Source organism: Cyprinus carpio, chromosome B4, assembly GCF_018340385.1.
Source record: "Cyprinus carpio isolate SPL01 chromosome B4, ASM1834038v1, whole genome shotgun sequence".
Classification (NCBI taxonomy): domain Eukaryota; kingdom Metazoa; phylum Chordata; class Actinopteri; order Cypriniformes; family Cyprinidae; genus Cyprinus; species Cyprinus carpio.
Window position 1 is genome coordinate 7818873 of NC_056600.1, and position 26591 is coordinate 7845463.

General features: G+C 35.5%; 1 protein-coding gene across 1 annotated transcript in view; it reads left to right on the forward strand.

Annotated features, from left to right (window-relative positions):
• The first annotated feature begins 1039 nt into the window (after positions 1–1039).
• cped1 (cadherin-like and PC-esterase domain containing 1) overlaps positions 1040–26591 on the forward strand; it is a 51372-nt gene continuing 25820 nt past the window's right edge. The window contains exons 1-14 of the mRNA XM_042721834.1: positions 1040–1943; positions 9699–9870; positions 14499–14593; positions 15214–15295; positions 18525–18609; positions 18689–18845; positions 21489–21619; positions 21750–21822; positions 21987–22151; positions 22449–22553; positions 22757–22908; positions 23849–23898; positions 24034–24220; positions 25387–25555. Coding sequence (XP_042577768.1) covers positions 1659–1943; positions 9699–9870; positions 14499–14593; positions 15214–15295; positions 18525–18609; positions 18689–18845; positions 21489–21619; positions 21750–21822; positions 21987–22151; positions 22449–22553; positions 22757–22908; positions 23849–23898; positions 24034–24220; positions 25387–25555 — 1908 coding nt within the window. The 5' untranslated portion in view covers positions 1040–1658. The remainder of the gene's footprint in view (positions 1944–9698; positions 9871–14498; positions 14594–15213; positions 15296–18524; positions 18610–18688; positions 18846–21488; positions 21620–21749; positions 21823–21986; positions 22152–22448; positions 22554–22756; positions 22909–23848; positions 23899–24033; positions 24221–25386; positions 25556–26591) is intronic.

Genomic DNA, 26591 nt, shown 5'->3' on the forward strand with positions numbered 1-26591 from the left:
TTTCCAATCTTCTATTGTCCAATTTTGATGAGGCTGTGTGGAGTGTAGCCTCAGTTTCCTGTTCTTAGCTGACAGGAGCGGCACCTGGTGTGGTCTTCTGCTGCTGTAGCCCATCTGCTTCAGGGTTCAACGTGTTGTGCGTTCAGAGATGGTATTCTGCATACCTTGGTTGTAACGAGTGGTTATTTGAGTTACTGTTGCCTTTCTATCATCTCTAACCAGTCTGCCCATTCCCCTCTGACCTCTGACATCAACAAGGCATTTTCGTCCACACATATATATATGTATGTATGTATGTATATATGTGTGTGTATACATGCGCACTATAGTCAACATTTGAAGGGGATCAAAACCTTTCAATAAAGTTGCCTTAAAACCTAAAAAAGTTTTTTGATCCACTTCAAATGTTGACTACTATATATAATATATAATATATTTGTGTGTTTGTATATATATATATATAAAGAGAGAGAGAGAGAGATTGTAGCACTTAGATTAAAGATTAAATGGCACTCTGAGTGCTATTTAAAGAAACAATATACGAAATCTATATTTTAAAAAATATATATCTAGCTGTATAATATATTCTCTCTCTCTCTCTCTCTCTCTCTCTCTCTATATATATATATATATATATATATATATATATATATATATAGGAGAATAGCTATTAGAGAACAGCGTTTTTATTTTAATATGTATCTTACGGAGGACTCGTAACGTTTTTTGTTTGTTTGTTTTAGAATATTACAATGTGAATTATATATTGTTTCGTTGGGCTTTCCAAAGACTAAACTACATGTGCTATCTTAGCTGGGAAAATGCCGGAATTAAATAGGTTAACGCAAACCAGGTGCGCACTTTAACAAATCAAAAGAACAGACCCACACATCCTCGTTTCCTTTTTTACATTTTTTTTTTTTTTTTTTTTTTTTTTTTTTTTTTTTTTTGCTGACTTTAACTGTCTACTACAGTTACTTCGATTTAAATAGATATAAAAAAAGAACAGCACACAGGAGTCTTTGAATTTAAAATAGCCTACTTGAACAATACATTATAATAATGTATTGTTCAACTTTGTGAAAGTTGAAGAATTTTAAAGGTTCTTAAAAACGTAACGCGTATGCGCACGAGAAACCGTATGAAAATAATGAGACGCGACGCAACGCAACCGTGATGGCAGTCTCTCGCTCGGCAACATTGACCAGCAATTAAAAAGGACTGTAAATTACCGCTAAACACGTCCTGTGTGAAAAAGCCTTTAAGTTTAAAATGTTGAGAAGCCCAGCCGAACCCACATTCGCAGTGGTTGGTAAAGGGAGGCAGGCGCTCTCTGACAGCGCGTGAAGGAGGCGTATCATTACTCTCAGTCATGAGGTTCCTCCGCTCGGGAGTGTTTTTAATCAACCGTGGGGCTCAGCAGATTTAAGAAGAAAGAAGCCTTCAGAGAAACGTTTCACTCCGTTTGGACACCTGGACCGTTTAAACGAGACTTCACAACCAGCTCTGACGCGCGTCGAATAAGTTCAAGATTTCATGTCCTGAAGCGTTCCTCAGATATGTGTGCTTTAATTCCTGAGCTGCGCGTTTGAGCGCTTGTCGCTCAACAGCGCGCCGTGATCCGGAGGGATGATGTGGGGACCAAACGCGCATTCCCAATGGTATGTGTCTTGACTCTGTCCAGGAACGTTTGTGCAGAAGTGGGAATGCTTTTCCGTGGGATCTGGGCGCTCCGCCGGAGGTGCTGCACTGGTCCCCTTCTGCTGCTGGGGATAGCGGTCGGGCTGTTTTACCACACTGTGACTATGCACCGGGACAGAACTGAGTTCAAGTCCAGTCAACGGGACCAAAAGAACAAATCTGCGGTGTTTGATTATAAACTACTCCTCAAGAACCCAGAGAGACTCGTATCTCTGCTAGAAGCATCACAGACAGACAGTTTTGTAAGTATGATACTTTATGTTTGAAATCTATTTATTGTTTATTATCTTTGCCTAATAATAATGCTGCTGCTGATAATTATGGATTATTATGGTACACATTTTTGTCTATAATATTTAGCATTTATTATCTTACATAATGTATTTAAAAGTATTTATTAATGCATTATTCCTGCATTTAATAAAAAAATAATGCATGTATAAAATAGTTATTTGTATTACTAGAAAAAAAATGCTCATAATGTTACAGCATTAATTTATTTAAATATAATTATTTATGTATGTATTGTACATGTATTTAATGTTAAATCTAATGCATAATACAGTTACAATGTAGAAAAAATAAATATTAAATACTCAGCATTATATTTACTTTTTATTAATTTATTGTTCAAGTATTTAATGTTAACGCTAATGCATAATTAAAATAGCTTTTTATAATACTAAAACATATTTTAATATTTGATACTCAATATTACAGCATTAATGTATTTAAATGTAATTATTTATTAATGTATTTATGCCATAATCATCAAGTCATAATATTACAGGATTGATGTACTTAAAAGTTATTATTAAATAATTAATTATTTATTAATGTATTATTCATGTATTTAATTTTACACGTAATGCATAATTAAAATAGTTATTTATAATACTGAAAAAAAGTATTCATTTATTATACTTTAGAATATTTTATATTCATCATATTACAGCATTAATATTTAAATGCACTTGTTTATGTATTATTTATATATATGTAATTATAATTTTAATCCAGTTTGTGTTCAATGCACTATTTAAATTTTTTATTGTCATTAAAAGTTATTTTCTATTACCTTTTTCATAGTTTGATATCTGAAAAATAACCTACATTTTTTTCCCAGTCATTGCTATAGATTTCAAAACAATTGATGTGTCACTACACTTCAGCTGTTACAGATGTTCAAATAAAAAGATGTCATTATTTCTAAGTTCTCATCACTTGTAAAAAAAGCTGTTGCTTTAGGATATTTGTCTTCCCTCCTTTCAGCATAAGACCCAGTTAAAATAGCCAGCGAGTATTTTTCATTTATGATGGTTGTCTTTGTTGGGGGTATTTTAGGTGGAGAAACTCAAGGCTGGACATTCATTGGTTTAAGAGAACACATGAAGGAGGGGTTATTTATGAGTGCACACATACTTTCGTTCGAGCATGAGATGATTGACATCTGCGGGGAAGTGTTATGTCAGTACGGGATAGAAAGATCTGAGGAGAGATGCCGGGAATAAAGTACGGCTGTCATGTGGGATACCCAGCCATAGGTTTATTTACGACTTCTGTACGAGGAGGTGGAGCTTGTGTGCCTGCAAGAGAGAAAGCGTGTACAAAGCATGGAAAAAAAGTGAGAGAGAGAGAGAAATTGGGAAACAGATTTTAGGTCACTGAGGCAGAAGATGAGGGCAGGAAAGCAATGAGAGGTGAGAGAGGTTTAGTTTTAAGCTGGGACTGCGCCAGTATGCCTTCTCATAATCCCACACTAACTAACTCCTAGCAGGAAGTCAACACTGAGAACCATGACAGCTGTCCTCAATCAGAGTGTGTGTGTGTTGAGTAGGATAGAGTTATCAGTCTGTGTGACCATCAGTGGCTCTCTGATGTGTTTGGAGACGGACTGTGCCCTGCAGTGTCTGGTGCTGCCATATAAAAGTCATAAACACGTAGGTAACAGAGTTGAGCTGGAAGTGAAGAATTACCCTTTGCATTTGTGGGCATCATGATTGTGAGTGTGTGGGAGTTTGTATGGATGAATTAAGGATTCTGGGCCTTTGTTTTGGAAGTTTTCAGCCTCTCAGCAACAGGAGGGAGATAATGTTTGTTGTGTGAATTAGCATAATGTCATTTCACATTAACATATATTTATAAGGTTCATTTGAAGAAGATGCCTATTCCCATAGTTGCTGTGCGGACTGTGAAAAGTGTGAAAAAGTTTTCCCATCCTGCAAGCCATTGCTGTCTCGTTGTCCCCGGAGACCATTGGAGGACGTTCATTCATGTTAACGAAGTCACGTCTGTCTGTGCTTTTGGACCGCCTGGTTCTGATCCAGGATCAGACAATTGCATTCACTTTCAGCTGATTAACTTCTTGTGTTTACACACACACACACACACACACGCGGTGAATGTGAATAACTGCTTTGACTGCTGCCATATGTCAGTCTAATATAAACCTCACTATGTAGTGTTTAGACATCACACTTTAACAGCCAGTTGGAAGGTCATAGTCACATACTGATCTCACACAGTCTGCTCTATTAATTTTGTTAAACAAATAAATATAATATTTATTTTTATTTTACATTTTAAAATGTATTATTATTATTATTTATAGGTCTTTAGTATTAATGTTTGGCACTATCTTTAAAGTGATCAGGCTTATGATGATCACTTAGTGAATGATAAAATGAGCAAAATATCCAATGAACTTTGGAACCTAGGGACTTAATACTTTAGAGAAGTTCAGTGAATAATACACTGAAGAATATAGAAAAAAAATAAATTAAAATAGATAAACATATAAAAAGTTATAATACCGCAAAAAAGTTATATTTAGTACTCATAATATTACAGCATTAATTATTTAAATTTACATAGTTATTAGTGTATTATTCATTTATTTCATTTAAAACTGAATGCATAATTAAAATATAGTTATATATAATGCAGATATAATATTTAATACTCATAATATTACAACTTTAATGTATTTACATTTAATTATTTATTTACATTTAATGCATAATTAAATAGTTATATAAAATACTGAACAGTATTTGTAATATTTAATGCTCACAATATTGTATTATATTGGTATTATATATATTATTCTTGTATTTAATATTAAATTTAATGCATAATTAAAATATAGTTCTATATGATACTGAAATATATTTATAATATCTAATGCTCACAATGTTGTATTATATTGTATTTAAATTTAATTATTTATTAAAGTATTATTAGTGTATTTAGTTTTTAATATAATGCATAATTAAAATATAGTTATATAATACTGAACAATATTACATCTATAATCAAATTAAATCAAACAATTAATTTATTAAATATACATATATGTAAACTGAAAAAAAATACAGTTATATATAATACTGAACAGTATTTATATTTTATACTCATAATATTACAGCATTCACGTGTTTAAATGTAATTATTTATTAATGTATTATTCACGTTTGCAGTATAAAGGGCATGAAGTCAACATTGCTGTGACATTGCTGTCAGGAGACACTGTAACCTACTGTCTAGCACATGCTATACATGTTTTAGTCTATGTTAGGCCTGTGGTTTGCACGAACAACTGCACTCCATCACTGTTGGGCTGAACGCTTCCCAAAGAGATTCACGTTTAGTACGCTGAGAGTTTATTGTCTTCCGGTTTGACTGTGTGGGGAGAGGACAAGTACAGGAGGTCAGCAAGTAGCGCTCACTTCTTTTCTACACCATGCATTGCATTGTTTTAGAGGGTTTAGATGTGGCATAGAGGCGGGTTTGGTATGTTATGTGTTTGTGAGTGTGTTTGATGTGGTTTGTGTCAAATAGGAGAGAGGAAAAGGGTTATTTTTATATATAGGGGCCTCTCGACATCCATGATTAACCTCTGAACCTTATACACAGAGCCAGTGGTAACAGAACCCCTCATCCAGGGTGGCACAGAGAGAGAGAGAGGTATTTGTGGAGGGGGAGGAAGAGCAAGGAAAGTGTAGAAAAACAGGGAGAAGTAGTTTGTGGGGGGAAAGCTTGAATAAAATGTTGAGCCAATGCCAAACGTTTAGCCAAGTAAACCTTTCACTTTGCATGGACAAGCAGAGTTCGAGGTCTCCTCTGAATACTAACAGAACCCGCGTTTTGTTTTCTTCCTCCTTTCCACATCTCAAGCGCTCTCTTGAAGTCTAGGACATGTTAACCTGACCCAGCTGTGCTTCGCGCTGGGTTCAAATATTGAATCTGGATTGCAAAGTCTAATACTGTTCATTTCTATGCAGAAAATTCCTTAGAAGAATGAAATATCACGTTTTACACAAAAACTCTAATAAACACTTTATCCAGCAAGTAAGCGCTTCATTATGCTAATGGTGGACTGTTTATGGTCACCAAGGAATGTAGCAACTTAGCACATACATTCACTAATGTGTGTTTTACAAAGCTTTGAAGCCAGCTCCAATAAGAATCTAAAATAGATATATTTATATAGACATATTATTTTAAATGTATACATTTACCATTACAATGGTTTCAAAGGCAGCTCATTCAGAATTAAAAATTTGAATTATGAATATATTAAATTGTGACATAAGACATTAACACTGAAGACATTAAATGTATTAAAATTTATATTAATACATCTATATTATTTACTTGTGTGTGTGTGTATGTGTATGTGTATATATATATATATATATATGTGTGTGTGTGTGTGTGTGTGTGTGTGTGTGTGTGTGTGTGTGTGTCTCTGTGTGTGTGTGTGTTTGTGCATACATGCATACATGCATAAATATTAATTTATATTATTTAGGGTTAGGAAAACAGAGCTGAGTTTATGAGATGAGAATGGTATTTTGGCATGGGCACTAACTCCCAAAGTGCTATCTGAGCACACAAAAAACTTCTGCATAGGGCTGAGGGCACCACAAAACAGCCAAGGTAATATCATCACTTTTCTGCATTGTGAGATTTTCAGGGCTGACTTGGGTTATACCAAAGTATGGTTTAGTAGCCTTCACAAAGCCAAGGTAATGAAACATCACTAACACCACTTTCTGGCCATTAAGGTTCGTGTGCTCAAGGGCACCTATTTCTACATATCTGTCAGAGGCCATGTGAGGACTGGGTTGTTTAAACCTAATAATACTGGGTCAGAGGCCATGTGAGGATTGGGTTGTTTGAATCTGAGTACAGATGTTGTTATGCTTGGATTTGTTTCATTGTATTATACACAACACTTGTGACCCATTTGTATATGTGTGTTTGCATGTGTGAGAGAGAGGGATACAATATGTCATTTTTTTGTCAGTATTGCATGCATGTGCACATATGTCTTTGTGCGTTTTTCTGCACCATGTGTGCTGTAAAAGTCATGACCCTTTGGGGACGGCGTTAGGAGGTTGGCTTTTAAAGATAGTAGTATTATTTTTAGTCCAAACACTTTGGGATTTAGTTGCACATACCAAACACCATCTACTCTGTCTCTTATACTTTTGCATTCAAGACTTGCATGTTTTTTTATGTCTGGTTCCCACTGTTTAAAATGACCTCTGCTTGTTCATCATTTACAAGTTAGCGACAAAAGAGGATGCTTTTCCACGAAAGAGCAATTTCTGCATTGACTTGACTGCGTTTCCACAGATCCTTGCACCAGAGGACTAAATTAATATTTATGTGTATATTCATCTCCTGTTTTTATGTGGTGGGAATTAAAGGAAGATTTCCCTGAGAGGATTTAATGTTTTGTGTGAAGCTGATTTAATTTCAGATCTTATTAAAGTTAATGTATCATTGTGCTCTCTCTGCTCTTTGGGTTTTATGTATGAGTATGTATATATATATATATATATATTCCTCTCCCTCCCTACTTCCTTTTTATTTCCCCTTTTTCTTCATGAGATGTTTCTTATTGGTTGTTATTACTTCCTTTGAGCGCTGGGCTGTTTTAGGCAGCGCTTTAATGAAGTAATGATGTTTGTGTCTTGGGCCGCAGACACAGAGGGTGAAATGAATGCAGTCCAGTAATTGCATGTTTTAGATTAGCGTCTGCAGCCTGAAGTCTCACAGAGGGGCAGGAGAGAGGGAGCAGATGGGAGGAGGAGAGACAGACTGGGGGATGTAGGGAAGAAAGAGTGGGAAACTAAGTATGAATGGAAATGACATGCCTCTTGTTTCTTTTGGGTTGGTGATGAAGTTGGAATTCTAGTATTTGAAAAGAAAAGAGAACAGTTATGGACTGGATTTGAGTGGTGTTGGCCCTTGCAAAACTCGCCATCATGACGCTTGTGTGTTGATATGCAGTTGCCACAGTGTTACTGATGCGTTAGATGGCCAAACGTCTCTGATATTCTAGTCTCTAGATATGGCTTAAGTCCATCCTTCACTGTAAGTTCAAGCAAAAGTCTAATTGCTTAAATAAGTACACACCTCTTCAACAAGTCGCATTATTCATATACTGAGCTTGATTTTATTGTCTTTTTGTTTTGAGGTCCCAGGGCCCCTGATGTACTTATTTGTAAAATTTTGAAATTAACAAATTAAATTTAAACCTCCAATATAATATATTATATAATAGAATATATGAGGGGGGAATTAAAATATGTAATGAATAATTAAAATGTACAATGTTTAAATATAATTAGAAATAAATGTAAGTATTACATTTACTGATAATAATTTTTATTATTATTATTATTATATGTAAACTAATACGTAAATATATTAGAAATATATTACTGTATAACTAACTCTTTTGTTTCAATGTTGTTGTTGTTGATGATGATGATGATGATGATATAAAAGGGTTATACATCAGAAATAAAAGTATTATATTTACAAATAAAAATAATATCAGTAACAAAAATTATAATATTTATCGTTTCGATGATTATATGTAAAAAAAGAAATGTATAAAAACAGAAATAAATATATTACTTAATGTACAGCTAACCCCAATGTTGTTAATAATATTTAATAATAATAATAATTATTATTATTAGTAGTAGTACTAGTAGTAGTAGTATATTGTTGTTGTGTATATCCGCTAATAGGAGTTTGTCAGTTAAAAGTTGTTTATGGTTTTATTTTTAAATCTCTAACCTGTGTAATGTATAAGCAGTAATAAAGAGTCTGTTTTGAGGACTAAATGAGTGAATAATGGGGTGCAGGGGTTGACTTTGGCCATTTAGGACCCTTTCATTATTGTGGCAGAGCTCCCAGATGGAAACATTTACAAGCAGAGGAAAAGTGGACTCTGAGAGAGAGTGAGAGAGAACAGCACAGCACGACGGCAGAAAAAGATGAACACATACAGAGAGAGAAGAAAGGGGAACAGTATCATCCATGCTGAAGGAGAGGAAACGCTCCCCTCCCTTCCTCAGTCACACACTCATGCTGAAGCTCTGCCCAAATAACGCTGTGTTCCTCTGATTCTGTTATGCAACACAGAACTGCATGATCGTGTGCTATGTTTAATATGACTTATAATAAGGCTCATGTTGTTGAGCTTTCCTCTGGTGCTAAACTGAACCATATCCCAGAATTCTCCTGTGCAGTAGCCGTCACCTGAAACTCTGAGCGAGTCCAGGCATCTGAAGTCTGCTCTCATCTAAACGGGATTCAGCCCTCAAGGTTCAAAGTTTATTATAAGCCCGGAAGGCAATTTTTTGTGCAACTTAAAATTTGTAAGCATATCATACAAAACACACAAGCCCTCCTCCCTACCTGACGACCCACAGAGGTCATTACCACGCTAGACTGCATTATGGGTACTTTTGAAATGCTCAGCTGCCTTTCTGATTAGCCCCTGGTGTTCTGATCCTCACATGTGACAAAGCCAGAAGACGTTATGTTATGAACTTCATCGTGCATTTGTAACCTACAAATCAGGTTTATTGTGCATTTTATTAAGTTTTAAAGGAAGTAACATCAAGAATAAATGTATGTTTATAAGAAAAAGTGTAGTTGCTAAACAGTCTCTCTTTTCTTTCTCTCAGGTGCGTCATTCTAAGCGCAACTGTGTGGGAAAAGCCATTATTCTGACAGGCCAACATGCTCCGACGGACACCGAGGTCCAGTTGTACCAGAGAGTCCTACAGCAGCAGGGGTATAGAGTGGATCAGGCCCGTTATGCAGAGACCAGCGCCTCACTCAGACAGGACAGGAGAGGTGAGAGGGGAACAATAACATCCTGTTCTTTTGTGTGTAAATCCAGTTTATATTTGGAATGCTACTGTACTAATTACTGCACAGAATGCAGTACACTGAATGCTGCCTATATTTGACTTCTAATATGTAAAAAATGTATCAATGTATCAATCAACACTTTAATCTATAACATGCTGCACGGTTATTACATGACCTAATTCAGAAAGCAGTGTCTGGTTATCAGCTCTTAACATACTGTACAGTAATGTACAATGTTCATATAGCTTTTTTAAAGGAGTAGTTCACCCAGAAATGGAAATGTACTTATTTATAAGATTTGGAGAGATTAAGCATTACATCATTGCTCACCGATGGATCCTCTGCAGTGAATGGGTGCCGTCAGAATGAGAGTCCAAACAGCTGATAAAAACATCACAATAATACACAAGTAATCCAAACAGCTCCAGTCCATCAATTAATGTCTTGTGAGGTGAAAACTGTGTTTGTTAGAAACAAATTTTCCACAGTGAAAAAGTCCATACCCTGTTGTCCTCTCACATACTAATCCACAACATATTTGTTTAGAACTGTTTTGGTCTGTTTTCACTTGCACAAACAGTGCTTAATCTGTGCATATTTCAATTCTGATTCAGACAAATTTTTCACAGCAGAAAGCATTATTATGGATGGATGACTTGTATTTTAGCCAGAAGCAACAGTTTTAAATTAAAACATCTTACTGGTGAATTTGTTTATTACAAACACGCAGCTTTTTGCTTCAATCAATGTTAATTGATGGACTGGAGTCATGTTGATTAATTATGGATTATTATGATGTTTTTATCAGCTGTTTGGACTTTCATTCTGACGGCACCCATTCACTGCAGAGAATCCATTGGAGAGCAAGTGATGTAATGCCAAATCTGTTCTGATGAAAAAACAAACTCATCTACATCTTGGATTGCCTGAGTGTTAATCAGTTTTCAACAAATTTTCTTTTAAGGGTGGACTATTCCTTTAATCCAATTTTGTGTTAAATCATGGTTGAAATTACTTAGGATTAATTTGCTGCAGTGGGAATGGGATCTCAACTAAGTGCATTGAATTGTGGGATACAATGTTCTGTGTAGTGTATTGTCACGGCACGTTTCAATTTGTAATAGGACATCTGTGTTTAATTATGCATACAGAACATTTGTTTATAATACACAAAATGCATACTGAATACAAAATGTATACCAAAAATATGATGTTAATGTGCTGTTGAGAACATAACAGCAGCACAAATATGCATTCACGTATGGGCTCAGGACAGATTGAGTATGTTTAGACTGGCATGCTACCAACTTCTATTTTTGCACCACATATCACAGTATGCTAATTTTCTGGATGCATGGAATGCCTGCTGTGAACTAAATTCACCAAAATGTGTGGTATATAACCTGAGCATGCTGCAAATGCAATGCAATGCACTTGACTTAACCATCTGATTCTAGTGAGAAGAATGAACTGGAAGGGATGTCAATAATAAACAGGCCTATAATTGTATTTATTACATTGTATTCCCCTTATTTGATTGAAATTAATTTTTATTTAAATGAAACTTTGTTTTTGTTTAAATAAAATTTTGAACTAAATTAAAAATGTGAAATAATTATTTCCTAGACAGATGTCATTTGACAACAACAAAGCATACTACTGTTTGATATATTTATTGTTGAATAATTGTTGTTGAATTTGTGTGTGAGTATGCAGTACACAGTAGTGCAGTTTTGGTCATTATACAAAAATATTTGACCAATCAGAATGAAGTAATCCAGAGAGCCGTGTAATAAATTGACCAATTATTTTAATAGAAATGACCAATTATTCAACTGCTGGCTTGTGATCTCAGAGGTTTGTTGTTCCCATCCACTGTCAGGTGGTTCAGGGGTTAATTTGGTCTCCAGCTCAGTTTAAGCACTGCTTCATGGTCACAGCTGGGGTCCTAAAACCTTCCTCCCCTCCTCCTCTTCCTCAAGGTCGTGACTGGACACGGAGAGGTGATTGAAATGGAGGCCTCTCTCATGAACAGTGCCGTTTAGTTTCTGTGAATGTTTTTCTCATTTTGTCACTTGGTTATTCCATATTCATCCTGAAATTTATATAGATGCATAATCTAGTATTATGCAACTTTATTACCACAAATTGAGATTTATTGAGATTATTACCATAAATTGAGTTATTTTGAGCCATTAGTTCAATATAAACAAACTTTCTTTTTTTCAAAATAGTTATTTTGACTCCTTTGGAAAACCACATTTCCTGAATGAAGTATGTAATGCCACATTATTGTGGATGAAAAATAATAGTCCAAACATCTGAGATCATTAGTGAAAATGCTTCTGTTGCACATTTTTCCAGTTGAATACACATTGACAAAAATTTTGTATCAGCATAATAGTATGAGTAAGAAGTTTTACTTCTATATTTTACATCTTCATCTCATTTTACATCATAACATTAGATTTACAATTATTTGGTGGTGGTGGTGTTCTTTGATTTAAAGGTACTAAAATTGCTTTATGTTTCAGGATTAAATTTGTTTCACAGATTTCATTTTATTTTATTTTTCAGTTTAATTTATTTTAGTAGAGTCAATTCAAGAAACAACAATATGTTATTAAACAACCACGTACAAATACACCACTTCGAACAAACACACATTCACAACAGCTGTCAGTCAGATTGATGGGCTGGTCTGCAGACACATCAAAAACTTTGAGGTCATCGGGCCAACAGCTAGCTCCAACCAAACAACTTTACCAGAACCATACACAGAGACACTGCTGATAAAGCACACACTCATCTAATGCCAGGAACGCTTCCTGTGCTTTCCATTACTGGCACATTAAACATCTCAGATAGCGTGTGTGTCTATGCATGTGTGTAAAGGACTTAATGATCATAGATTTACACGTGGTGACAGTTATATAGTCAGTACAGACTGTAATAGAGATGCTTATTTATCTATGGGCTGTTTGGTATGCATTACTTATAAACTGTAGTCTAAGCTTTGGCCTGGAACACCACAGGAAAAGCAAAAACATTAAAATGCATTGAACTGATTAGAAATGATGAGCTGTTAACAGCACTATCTGAACCTAAGAATGAGCTGAAATTACCCTTATTGTATCAGGAGGGACATGAAGGCTGATTTCCCATGATTCCCTTTGGCTATTAACAGTACTTCCTGTTGTTTGGGCTGGGACGGCACTCAGGCACAAATGTTTGGACTTTATGCCAAATACACACCAGCCCATTTCCTGGAGCGACGCTGAGCACCACAATAACTACCAGATGTGCTTTTTCCAGTTTCTCTCTCTCAAAGAATTTGATGTTTTATTAACTCAATGAACAATGGTTCACGTTTCTAAAGCATTAAACATTACATGTGCAAGTACAACTTGATTTAATTAAGTAGAATATGTTCGTGAATCAACATCCTTTTGGTCTTAGATTGGATTAGTTAGTTGGAATTTATTTGTTTGTTTATTTATTTAGTATTTCGGGTTGGTTAATCAAGGCAGTATATATTACATTTAACAGCTGTCATGTACTGAAGCATGTGCCATAATATATTCAGTTTGAAGTGGGCTGATCATATTGTGACTTCTAGATTGCTAATTGGGCCTCTGAACCTCTGGTCTGGAATTTGGTGAATTAAAACGGCACTCATAAATCATATGTGTTTGCGTGCAGAGAGGTTGCGTAGGGGGCTATGTGTCTTTGATGTCTTGTCAAAGCCATGAATGCCCCTCCTTTAATTCAAAGCTGCATAAAAGAAATTAAAAAGTTAAAAGAATGTCAAGTATAGATGAAGGCAATCTTACAGCGAAAGGAAAATTGGCTGTGCCTCAGTTTCTTCCTGATAATCCACTTTTGTCCTAATTTTTAGGACTGTAAAAGGACTTCACAACTATTGGCTGTCTTTATAATAAGAGAGAAGATTTTTCCAAGCCTAAAGCTTTCTTCATTACTTAAGGTTTTGTGTTGCTTTTTGCAGTGTTTACTTAGCTATACTTTGGGGATTATTGTCCCCAGAAGTGAGCTAAATATGACAAAACCTCCCTTTGGGGACATTCAGGGATGTCCTAATTTGGAAAAACTATTTATCAATAAAGTTATGGTATTTCGACATTTCCATCAGAAATGCCTTACACATGTAGATAAATAAATATTATGTTTAATAATTAGAATAATTGATTATTATTATTTGGGAACAGAGATGTCCTCATTTGTAATAAATAAAATTAATATTTTCTGTTGAAACAAATGTCTTAAACTTATGTAAAGATATTATTTTATTTTATTTTAATAGCTGATATGTTGCTGCTTATAAATTATTCAGCAGTTGTTTATGGTTAAGGTTTGTATTTGTGTGTAATTGTAAATATAATGAACTTTAAAAAATGTCCTCATTTAGTGTGTGTGTGTGTGTGTGTGTGTGTGTGTGTGTGTGTGTGTGTGTTTTTTTAAAAACATTCAAACTCCACAATCCTTTGTTTTTGGCAAACTGTCATCAGCACATAGTTGGTGCTGATCTTGCCATCTTTTTTGTTGCTTTTATTTCTTAATCTCTTGCTAAATATATTCTCCCTTGAACACAGATGGAAGAGACTGGTCCGTCTTGATATGCCTAAAGGGCTCTGAAAAAAGTTGCCTGCGAAAAATCAACTTCGCCCATCCGCAACATCGCCAGAGGGTAAGACCACCCACTCTCTATAGCTGACTGCAATCACAGCCATCACTCTTGAAGAGATTCCTGTTTATGATGCAATGTAATGCACAATAATTTAAAAAATATGGTGCATTATAGATCTGACACTGAGAAGGAAAAGCAAACAAACGCCAAGCGCTAATGCCAAATGCTTTTTGTTTGAAATGCATGTGAAATAAGATGCAGTCCAGAGATTCAAAGGGAATGTTTATAGAAACCAGGATGCAATAAAACATTCCAGCATCCTCAACTACTCTGAGCTCATGTTCTAAATGAAGAAAATCCGTCTATAAGAACTCTCGTATTTTACTTACGATTCATCTAAAACCTGTATTTAGTAATGCTCATATAATGATCAGATTTGCTTAAATATCCCAGCTGTTTTGAGTCTCCTGGGCCAGTTATAGTTCTGGATGTGATCCAAGAACAACTGCTACTTACTGTCTCAGTTATTAAATCGCTCTCGTTCATAAGCCGTTAGTCATCTCACAGGATCTTAAGCCATTACTGAAAGAACACCGTATTAAATGATTTTAAACTATCCATCATGGTGGTCTTCGTTAAACTCTGACCTCTGATCCCTCCGGGGTCAAATCTTCACACAGGTTAACATAATACCAGCCTTTGCCGGAGCATTTCTGGACATGGGCGGAGTCTGCCGGTTTTTGACTGACAGCCAGCTGTCAGGTGAGCAGAAACGTTTTAAGTATATGTTTAACACAGATGCTGAGACAGTGATGTATTTTTTGCAGCCACAACATGAATTTATTTTCATTTCGGTTTCAAATGACTTCTTCTGTTGAACACAAAAGGAGGCGTTTTGCAGAATGGTCACGCTGCTCTTTTCTCTACAATGAAAAAGCATCATAAAATCAACCTGTGAGTCTGTATTCCAAGTCAACAATATGATATATATTTTTTTTTTTCAAGAAATTGAAATTTTTGCATGAAATTGAAAGGGACAGTTCTCAAAAAATGAAATTTCTGACATCATTTACTCACCTTTATGTGGTTCCAAACCACAACACAAACCACAAAAGAAGATATTTTTAACAGTTTTTGTCTTTATAATGAAAGTCAATGGGTCCAAACAGCATTATTTATGTATTATTTATTAACATTTTAAACTAGCTTTTATTTTTATCTTTTCAGTTTTCATTGCAGTTGTAAGTTTTAGTAATTTTGTTGTGTTTTTGTCATTTTCTATTTCTATTTAGCCTAAATTTAATTTAATTTCAATAAAATTTTCAGTTTAAGTGCTTAAACTCATTTCAATTAGTGAGCAAAATTTTTTCTTCTAATTTTATCTACTTATGTTTTATCTTGTTTCAGCTATATTTTAATTACCCAAAATGATTTTTAATAGTTTTAGCACTGAATCCAAAACAACCTCTTTGGACTCCATTGGCTTTCATTGGATGAACAAAAGCATTTCTTAAAAATTCCTTTTGTGGTAATCCTTTGTAATAAAGCACTGACACATTTAAATTGGTTAAAAAGTCCATTCTAAATTTAACAGATGACTCCGACGCACTTCTGTCAGGTGCGTATTGGAGCATTTTAAGCGTGTCCCTGTAATTACTTATAAAGGTCAGTGTCAAGGGTAATATTTACCATGAGTAACTCTCTGCTGCAGGGATAATTAAAGGTAAGTGCACATAATAAATGCCATTCAATAACAGCCATAGTGAGTTATCTTTTCTTCAGAAAGTCGCTTTTTTCTTATATGTCAGAACGTTGCATTACAAAGCTCTTTGAACTTGATCAAACTTAATTTTACTGCTTTGAACCAATTATGATCATCACTGCTGAAAGACCTCAAAGGAGGAAGATAACAGTGCCTACGCTTTGTTGCAATAATGACCGATTTTTCACCTGCTGCCCCAGCAGCATCAAGACCGCCCAGCTTCAGAAAAGGAGGCTTTGTCTCCGGCTCTGAAACAATATTGTCCTTCCTGTTGGCCTGACGCCCACAGAAACACGAACGATTGAGTCCTGGTGTTTGGGGTTTGGCTAGGCCAGGTTGTATCCTCTTTATCATAGCATCTGAAGACAGGCGTACTGTAGAGTGCACAAATATACACATGACATGGACGGGTCAGTAACCAAGTTGAATGTAAACTCCGCATAGCTCACAAACTTGGGTTGGGAGTGACCGGCACTTTGACGGAAGCACGAGTTACTGAGATCCTAATGTTTTTCTAAGTGTTTGGTTGGGGTCTGAAATGGGGCCCAAGGCTGGTGTGGTGTGTGTGGTTTAATTGAAGGTTTGGAGACATGTTTAAGAAAGTATTAAGTATTGCTTGAGTTGTATGGTGTGGTGACATCCTTTCTTTGAGGCTGGAGAGACATATGTATGTGTTTCTGATTAAATGGTGACACGGAGATTGGAAACAGTGAAGGAATTTTCATTTGCACAGCAGTGCCAGATCACCACCCACTTATTCAGAAATGCTGAGCTGTGCATGTGCTGATACAAGGACTAGTAAACACACACATATGCACAGTGCACACACATTGACTTCTGTTCATCATGAAATAAGATAATAATTGCGATCAAGTGATCCTAACCACAAATAGTGATCTAGGTCTAGCAATGGTACCTTGTGCAATAGCACAAATACAAATCCAGAGAACATCAAAATTTCCTGTGACTTATCATTTTTTGACTACTTTGGACAAAAACTGGAAGAGGAAGGTCCCACTCCCAATCCCAACCCCCTCCCCACACTGGTTTTAAGTCACTTCTATGTAACCAAAAGTGCAACTTAAAAAAAAATGGTATACTTTTATTCAGCAAGGATGTGTTAAATTGTTCAGAAGTGAGAGTAAATAGTTAAGTGTTGTAAAAAATAGTAAAAATGTTTATATTTGTTACAAAAATAAATTATTTTTCAAATAAATGTTGTTCTTTTGAGCTATTTATTTGACGAGGAATCCTGAAAAAAAGTATCATAGTTTTCAAAAAAAATATTAAGCAGCACAACTAGAAAACAAAGGTAGAAAACAGGTATTTTAAATTGTAATAATTGTTCACAGTATCACTTCTTTTACTGTATTTTTGAGCAAAAAATGCAGTCTTGATATGCATAAGAGACTTTGTTCAAAAACATTTAAAAATTTACCTTGTTTAAACCTAATTCTGAGGCGAAACTGCACAACTTCATGGTGAGATGCAATCCCAGAATGCATTGCGACACTGAAAGTCATTTTAACATTGTGGACTAATCAAGAAAAATTTAATTTATGAAAAAACCTGAACATTTTTAACCTAATATTTATGTGTGCTGTGTATTTGTATGCTAAGACTAGCATGCGGTTAGCTTAGCATCAACTTCTGTTGAAATTATTTGAAATTAAAGTCTCTTGTGCACTTCACATTTGTTTTGCAGAGTTGCTGCCTATGTAGAGCATTCAAAATCAATTACTGTTACTACCTATGTAGACAGTTAGAAGTAAGGCAGCTCGCTATGTTTAAGAACAGAGCTGCAGTTTACTTATCACAGAAGCAAAACCTGCATGTGAGAAACATAGCCAAACTCAATGATTTAGTAACGTGGTATCTCTAGACCATTGGTCTCAAACTCAATTCCTGGAGGGCCATAGCTCTGCACAGTTTAGCTCCAACCCTAATCAAACACACCCGATCCAGCTAATCAAGGTCTTCAAGATAACTAGAAACTTCCAAGCAGGTGTGATTTGGAGCTGGTTGGAGCTAAACTCTGCAGAGCTGTGGCCCTCCAGGAATTGAGTTTGAGACCACTGCTCTAGACACATGTCTGGAGGTCTTTGTGGAAAGAATTGAAGTAGCTTTGGCCTTCATGTCGATACATGTGCTATGTGTCTTCCTCACAGAGGAAATCAATGTGCCTGAACTTAGACTTTATCCACTCCTCCCGTCTGTTTTCCATCTCAGGAGTGACATTACCAATACTTCCTTCTGCCTGCGCTTTTTCCACATCTCCACAAGAGGGAACCCCAAATGCTGCTGAAGATGAATGGTAAGTCAAGTCACATCTGAATGAATTTGCCAACCCAAAATGTTGCAGTGCCAAGTGTTATTGTGATTGTATCCTACAGGAGGCAGCCAATCACACACAGCCGCTCGGACAATCAGGACCTGAATGCCACCGTAAACGTATACGTCCTGGTTACCTCGGCAACACCGCTGACCGCTTTTGTCCACCGCACAGCCTTGGTCAAAACCCACTTGGATAAAACTAGTTATGCCACCGAGGTAAGAAAGCACTTGAGTGAGAGCTGTAAAACAATTCCAGTCAAAATAAAACAATATCTGTGTCTCAATTCTCAAATGAGCTTAGAAATGATTATTAGGTGCCTTTTAGCTATTTCAATAAGCATTTATATTTTTAAATCAGATCAGATGAGATTTTTCCCGTCTTAATATTGCAGTTTGGATCCCTGTGCTGCCGTTTACTGATGATGAAGGCTTGGCTAAGCATTTATTCCCCATGTGATGTTTATTAGGCCTCCACAGCTGCGAAACACCGCTCTCATTGCAGTTTAACGCTCTCTCTCTCTCTCTCTCTCTCTTTCTCTGTGTGTGTGTGATGCCAGATTACTGAAGAGTCTTGTAAACAGCTGGAGGGCACATTGAGATCTAATAAGACACAGATCATGTTTACTGAGTTTCAAGGGTTGATAAAAGAGCCGTGACAAACAAGCAGATCACTATAAAGTCTTCATAAATGTCTGCTCGTTCACCTCTATTGTTGGTGTGTGAGTATATAGAACACATCTTATGCAAAACGTAGGGTGTGTGTCCTTGTGACAAAAATTCCCTTTGGTGGCATCCTCATTAGAAGTAAATAATAAAGCTATATAATAGGCTATAAACTTAATTTATATATGGGTCAAAGATGAGACACCCCATTTTGGTGACTGCTTCAAATGAAAGTGTGTACTTCACTAAATAAAATGTCAAAATAAGGGTGAAATAATGTTCTGCTGTCATTCAGCATAACATATTTTTATGGAAAATGAAACAACATATTTATTCTGAGCTGTACTTAATAAAATATATAAAATAATAAGTGATCATAATATTATTTTATATTTATATATATTAATAAATAAATAAAAAACTTGACAAATTTATATAAATATATATTATAAAAAATTAAAAAAATGGGTAAAACCTGGTGGTTTGAAGGATATTGGCAACGATGGGTAAAGATTTAAAATGACAATTAATTAGTTAGTTAGTTAGTTAGTTAGTTGTTTATAATTCACATATAAAAACAACCACAAGGTTGACCAAAGTGCAAGATCACCAGACCTAAGTGAACTAGTTGGGTTATGAGGGAGTACCAAAACAGAAAGGTAGCCTGGAGCTAAGCCATATAAACATTTGTAAACAAAGACTACATTTTTTAACTCTATTCTAAATTTAACTGGTAGCCAGTGCAGAGAAATCAAGATGGGAGTAATGCGATCAAATTGCTACGGGTCAACAGCCTAGCACCAGCGTTCTGAACAAACTGTAAACGCCCAATAGATGAACTGTTAGTTCCATAATAAAGTGAATTACAATAGTCAAGACGTGTGGTAATGATTGTGTGGATAACTGTTTCGAAATTCTTGAGGGAGAGAAAAGTTTTAACTTTTGCAAGGCGGCATAACTGGAAAAAGCATGATTTGATGACAGAATTAATCTGTTTATCAAACCGAAGTCCTGAGTCAATTAAAACGCTAAGGTTTTCATAAAAGTCACTTGGTACAAACAATACAACTTCAGTTTTTTTCTCTTTTAAGGCCAAAAATGTTGCGAAAGCCACGATTTCAGATCCCATAGGCATGCTAGCAAAACCTCAATAGAACATTGTATTTTAGAACATTGTAAAATGAGTAGTTTAGGGTTGCACTGTGATCCTTAGTAGAGTCTTGGAATGTCATCTAATGATTTTTGTTCTAAATATACAAGTTTTTTTATAATATACAAATCACTATTACACTGAATTTACTTAATTACTTATATATATATATATATATATAATGGTAAAAACAGGGCACATTCTAATGTTTGAAAAAAAAAAAAACAAGTCAATTGATTTCCATTTATTAATACAATATTTCTCTACTAATGCCCACTAATAGAATATCACCCATATGTACAAGTCAATTGATTTCCATTGTTTATTACCAGTTGTCTGTAGTAATGTGTAGTAATAGACTATTGTTCTTCTGCTGCCCTCTAATGGTAGCGCTTTCTCATCACTTCTCTGTTTAGCTCTTCAGCTTCCTCTGTCTCTGCCTATTGTACAATGGAAAGGTTTCTCTGACATGACTTAATGTGTTGATGCTAGTATGTGTACAAATTACTCACAAAGTTAACAAAATACATACTAATATTTGTAGTGCTCACAAGCATTCTTAAAATCAAAATTTGAGATGTATTAAAGTTGCTATTGACTGCATAGGCCCAACTATCCAAAATTATTAACAGGACATAATCTTAATAAGAAAACTGACAGTTTTTGACTTCAAAATAGCTACTTTATAGCTATACAACTGTCTCACCCAGAAATGAACATTTGAAAATGAAATTTTAAGAGACCCTTAACTGTCAACAAGTCTCAGTATGGTTTGTGTCATCACCTAGTGGTTATCGAGTTATACAGGATACATCTTTTGTCCATGTTTGAGAGTTTTTGCCTTAGTTGCTGTATCTGCGGCTGTAGACGTAAGCATGTCTGTCAGTGTTAAATCAGTATTGATGAACAGTAGTTCTAGTGTAGAAATTGCAGTGTTCTGCTCAATCTGTTTAGTGAGGCTGAATGAAGTAATGAGATCTCTCTGTTTGCCTCTCAGCTGTGAGTTTATGTACTGTGTCAGACTGATTTAGATTCCTTTCTTTCAGTTACAGGTATTCTTTAGAGAAAGACTGGGTCCTGATCTCTCTCATCAGGCCGTTGAGCACATGAATCACGTCATCAGTGATATCCTGAAAGCTGCTCTGTTAACCACAAAGGAGAGCAGCTCCTCGCCCAGGTCAAAAACACACACTTCAACCAGAAAATAGCCACATTTTTAAAGAGGAAACCATTTTTATGTACATATTTGTTGTTATATAAACCTGTGTGTGTAAAAGTTTGTATATCTGTGGGGGTTTTTCTTATAGGTGTCAGCTTTGTTTTCAGTTAATGACCTTCTCATTGCACTATAACTCTTCTCTTCATCCAGTAGTGGTGAAGGTAAGAATAAATACTGATTTTGATTTTTGTTTGGTGAGGACAGAGGTGTAAAAATGATTTTAACTGTAGGTGGTCTGCCATGCAAGCTCTCAATATGACCACTAGATGGCAGCATAATAATACACTTATTCATTTATTATTGGTCCCCTCTCTTTCTGTCTCAGCTTCAGACTGATCTACACTTTGACGGAATGAAGGACCCTCACTTTGATGGACAGATAGCCAAAGAGTATATGCTGGAGGATGTGCTGAAACTGCTTTTCCCAGCATGCAACAGCGAGGCTGTGGAGCCCAGTTTGCCATTTGGAAAACAGGAAGAGAATAAAAATGTAAAACTTGCTTCAGTTTTTCCTGATATTATGATGTGCAAGTAAATTGTAATTGATAAAATTTTTCATTTGTAGCTAAGACACTTGTTGTGCTTGTGTTTCATGAATGAGGCCCATTTAATAATAAGTGAATTAAAATGTCAAATCAGTCATTTCCCATGCTATGCAAACTGTCAATTTGTATTAATTTTGTTCCATTTCCTTTTCATTTTTTGTTGCTTTGTGAAGTACAGTCATTTTTAATACATATCAAGAGCTTTCATTGTTGTGGTCTATTTATTTGAACATGTCATGCAGTCCGGTGACTGTGAAGGGCCAAACGGTCTGTGTCTGCCTCCAGATGAGATGCATTTATTGCGACAGTTTAATCAGCACCTCAAGAGACCAGGACGCTTTCATCTGGTAAAGATACATTTTATGCACTTTTAAAGATACTCATACTTCAAAGCTTATTAATATGGACTAACCGGTACAAATTGATTTAATGAAATGTTAAATTGGACTCATTTAAAAGCTTCATGTAAAATTATCACATGATAAACGTGTAAGTCCTTGTTGTGCATTTTTGTCTGTTAAATGAATCGAGTGTGTGTGTGTGTTGGCAGCTCTACCCTATATCTCCTCTTCCTGATGATCTCCACCATGATCTAATCCAGGCAGAGTCCCTCAGCGCACAGGATTATGGATGGAGACCAGCTCTCATGGCCTTGCTCCAAGAGCTCAGCCTTTACTACACAAGAAAACATCAGACCGAAAGGTTGCACACACACAAACACACACTTACACAACACAACACACCACATCATCAAAACTTATTTTCTCCAGTGATGAGATGAGTTATGCTGCAGGCATGCAAAAATCCTGCAACAGTCCGGAGATAATATCATTCACAAAACAGTATTTTATATTCAGTGTGTCCTGTTGATTTAAGCCTGTGGTGCTTTGGGTTACCTGCTGTCCAATCAAAACATTTATTTGTACAGTTTTTCACCACACAATGACTCCCAAACCTCCTGATGTCTTAATTTTATATATTCATTTTATTTTGTTTTAAATTTTCTCACTCTCACACACTATCTTTCTCTGTTAAGAAAAAGAGAAAAAAAAAAAACACACTAATCAACTATTATTATTATCATCATCAATAAACAACAAAAAAAAAACATATGCAAATGCAACATTTTCAATATAACAGTGATAACTTAATTTTATTTTATTTTATTTTATTTTATTTTATTTAAGCCAGTGGAAAATATAGACAATTCAAGTAGAAATCTGGAAAAAAAAATACTTATTGTTGAGCCATGTAAGGTCTTGGTATCTGTGATGACTGGATTTGTGTGTATGCTGGATGGTGGGAAGTAAATTGTCTGCATCTGTCTGGCTGGACGGGAATCCAAACCAGGACACAACTCCATTGCACAATGATATAACGGTCTTTGAGCATCTTACTTCATTGAGGAATGATTGATTGCCTCTCAAACAAATTAAGACACTTTTTCAAGCCAGCACTGATTGTTTTTATATGTTAAAAAGTAGAGGGGAAAGCCATAAAAGGCTCGCTTTTGCTATTCCTGGAAAAAAAAAAAAAATCTAATAACATCCCATGCTACCAATTATCTGCATTTAACAGACCATTGTAGAGCACTTGTTGAGTTTCCTACTAAAAATTGCTGTGATTTCTGTAATTCCAACAGCTTGGACGATCCAAAGAGCCCAGAGGCACCAGATCCGCTGTCAAGAAAAGGCAAGTAGCATGTGGTAACATATTAGCCTGACTATATGAACAACAAATACACATTTGATTTGTTTTTATAAAGCACCAACTGTTTGTGCTTAATAAGAAAATGAAATAAAACTGTTAAATACTCCTGTTTTCAAGGGAGGTGTGTTGATCCCCACCTGAGGCAGTTGTACACAGACCCTCCGTTGGTGCTAAATCCAGCGTTTAACACGTTGGAGAAGGAATATCGAGCCGAGGTTCCGTTTGATGTGATCACTGTTCGAATCTGGCCAGAACCAGTCAGCCCACACTGCCACATTCACCTGGATGAACATCGTGGACCCAGGTAAACCAAGCACTAATGGCATAACCACAAACTCAGCTGCCAGATATAGTAGAATTAAATACTGTGGCAATAAAATTTAGCCTTACAGATTAAGTTTAGTGCATAAAAACATGAAATATTGACTGTATGGGCTATGCAGGCATGCAGTCCGTGTTGTAAAACACAGCAGCTTGAGCTGGGAAACAATGAACAAAGGGTCTGCGGTACGGTAATGTCCTCCCTGCCTTTTCTTAGTAATCAGATCTGGCTTCTTATGTGTCTGCTCAAACTCACTTCACCGTTTGATTGATTTATCAGATTATTTTGTGAATTTGCTTTCCCATGCCCGGTGAGTCACACACATACATGTGAAATCCCTGATTACTGCCTATTAGACTCTGTTACAGCCTGTAATCTGCACAAAGCTCTTACATATTTAAAGCTGACCCTGACCCAGGATTACAACAGGAGGTTGAAGTATTGACCATTTAATTGCTGTTCTGTAAAGAACTTTTATGATAAAAAACAAAAAACAAATCAAATATTATGGCCATGAAAAGTAAACTATTGTTAGATTAAATTAAATGATTGAAATTACACTAAATTATTAGTGAGAGAATATATAAACTAAGTAAAATTAGGTAAAATGAATAATGTACAATATATGTTAATGATTTCAATTAATTATTAAAATATTGTAATTATAATAATTTCATAAAGTAAAAATTTTGTACTAAAAATCTATGAAATGTTATAAAATATGTAATTATTTTAAATGACTGAATCAGCCTGAATTAATTAGATTATACCGTGAAAGTAATGGTTTAGATTACATAAATAATACCATTATATAACAACTGCAAATTTTCTTTTTTACAATAAAGCGTTTCAGACAAAAGACTAAATAGTTAATAAAAGTTAATAGCTCTACGCACAGAAAGCAAAGAGTTGACTGATCCCGTCTGCACGCAGTCTGGGCTGTCTCCTTTCTCAAGGTTTTGTGAAAGCACAGCTTTATTTGTTCATGAGTGAGGGGTCACCTGTTGACTGGGACCTAGTTTTAATCCACAGTAATCCTCCTGCCCTGTCACGACATTAATAACCCCGAAAGTGAAGGGTGAGAGTGTGTGTGCGTATATGTGATCAAGTACGCTGAGTTTCTCAGAACTTTTCTCTGTTTTCTTCAGGATGGCAAACTACCCAGTTGGCCTGGGCAACAGCAGAATCAACATTCTGGTGATGGACGAATCAGAGGCAGAGCCCGTCGTCATGACGATATACACTCTACACGTATACCGCGAAAGCAGGCCCAGTCTGCCAATGTTTGATGAGTATGTGATGTGCAGCTTTGTGCAGGTACACACACACAGACACACACACACACACACACACACACACACACACACACACACTCACCATCTCCTCCCCTAAACACTAACACACACATTTGTCTAAGAGGAATTTGTCGGCCTACTTATGAAGTTATAACTACCTAAGTTATTTTAAGCCCTGGAGATTCTTATACTCCACAAGAGGAGGTGTGGATCTCATATTTTTCTTTTATTTTTTAATGCTGTACATACTTTAGAACTGGTTCTGAACTAAGAAACTCTCAATTTGAAGATTCCGGAGTCATTCCGGCACTTTCTTTCTCGTGGATGTTCAGGTTTCAGTGCAAGCTGATAGCGCTGATCGTAGACTCACAGTTATAGTGAATCTACAGCAGGTTTCTGTTACATAGAGTTGACTCGTTTTGTGTGTGTGTGTGTGTATATATATTTATGTCTGAAGTTGAGAAATTATTTAATAGTTTCTATTTATATTCACAAATATTTACCTACAAATATTTATACCAGATTACTTAAGGTGAGACACTACAGGCAAAAACTTTTTGGACTTTTTTTCATGCATCTGTCAATGGTTTTCATAGAGTACTTTTTTCATACTAGTGGAAAGAAATCATCTGAAATACACTTGGAAGTGTTTCTTGTTTAAGTCTGTAGATTTCAATTACAACACACATCTTATTTCTCACACATCATTTTCTCAAAATGAGATTTTTCTCCTGCTCCGAGCCAAAAATCTCCTCTTTAGTGGAGCAGTTCAGTAGTTATTGCATACACCAAACTTTACAATTTTATTCCTATATTCTGAAGTTTTTTACAGAAGGATTTGTTCATATATGTTTTGCCTTATTTTTTATTCATAAAAAAATTATGGAAATAATGTTAGTGAGTGATAAAAGATCAAAATCCTGTCTGTAAAAATCTTTAATATGGCAATAAAATAATAAATAAATAAATAATTGAACATGGCTTCATAATATGTTAAGTTTTGTTCTAGAACTTTATGCAAATCAGTGCATATTTAATCAGATAATGCCTTCATTGCA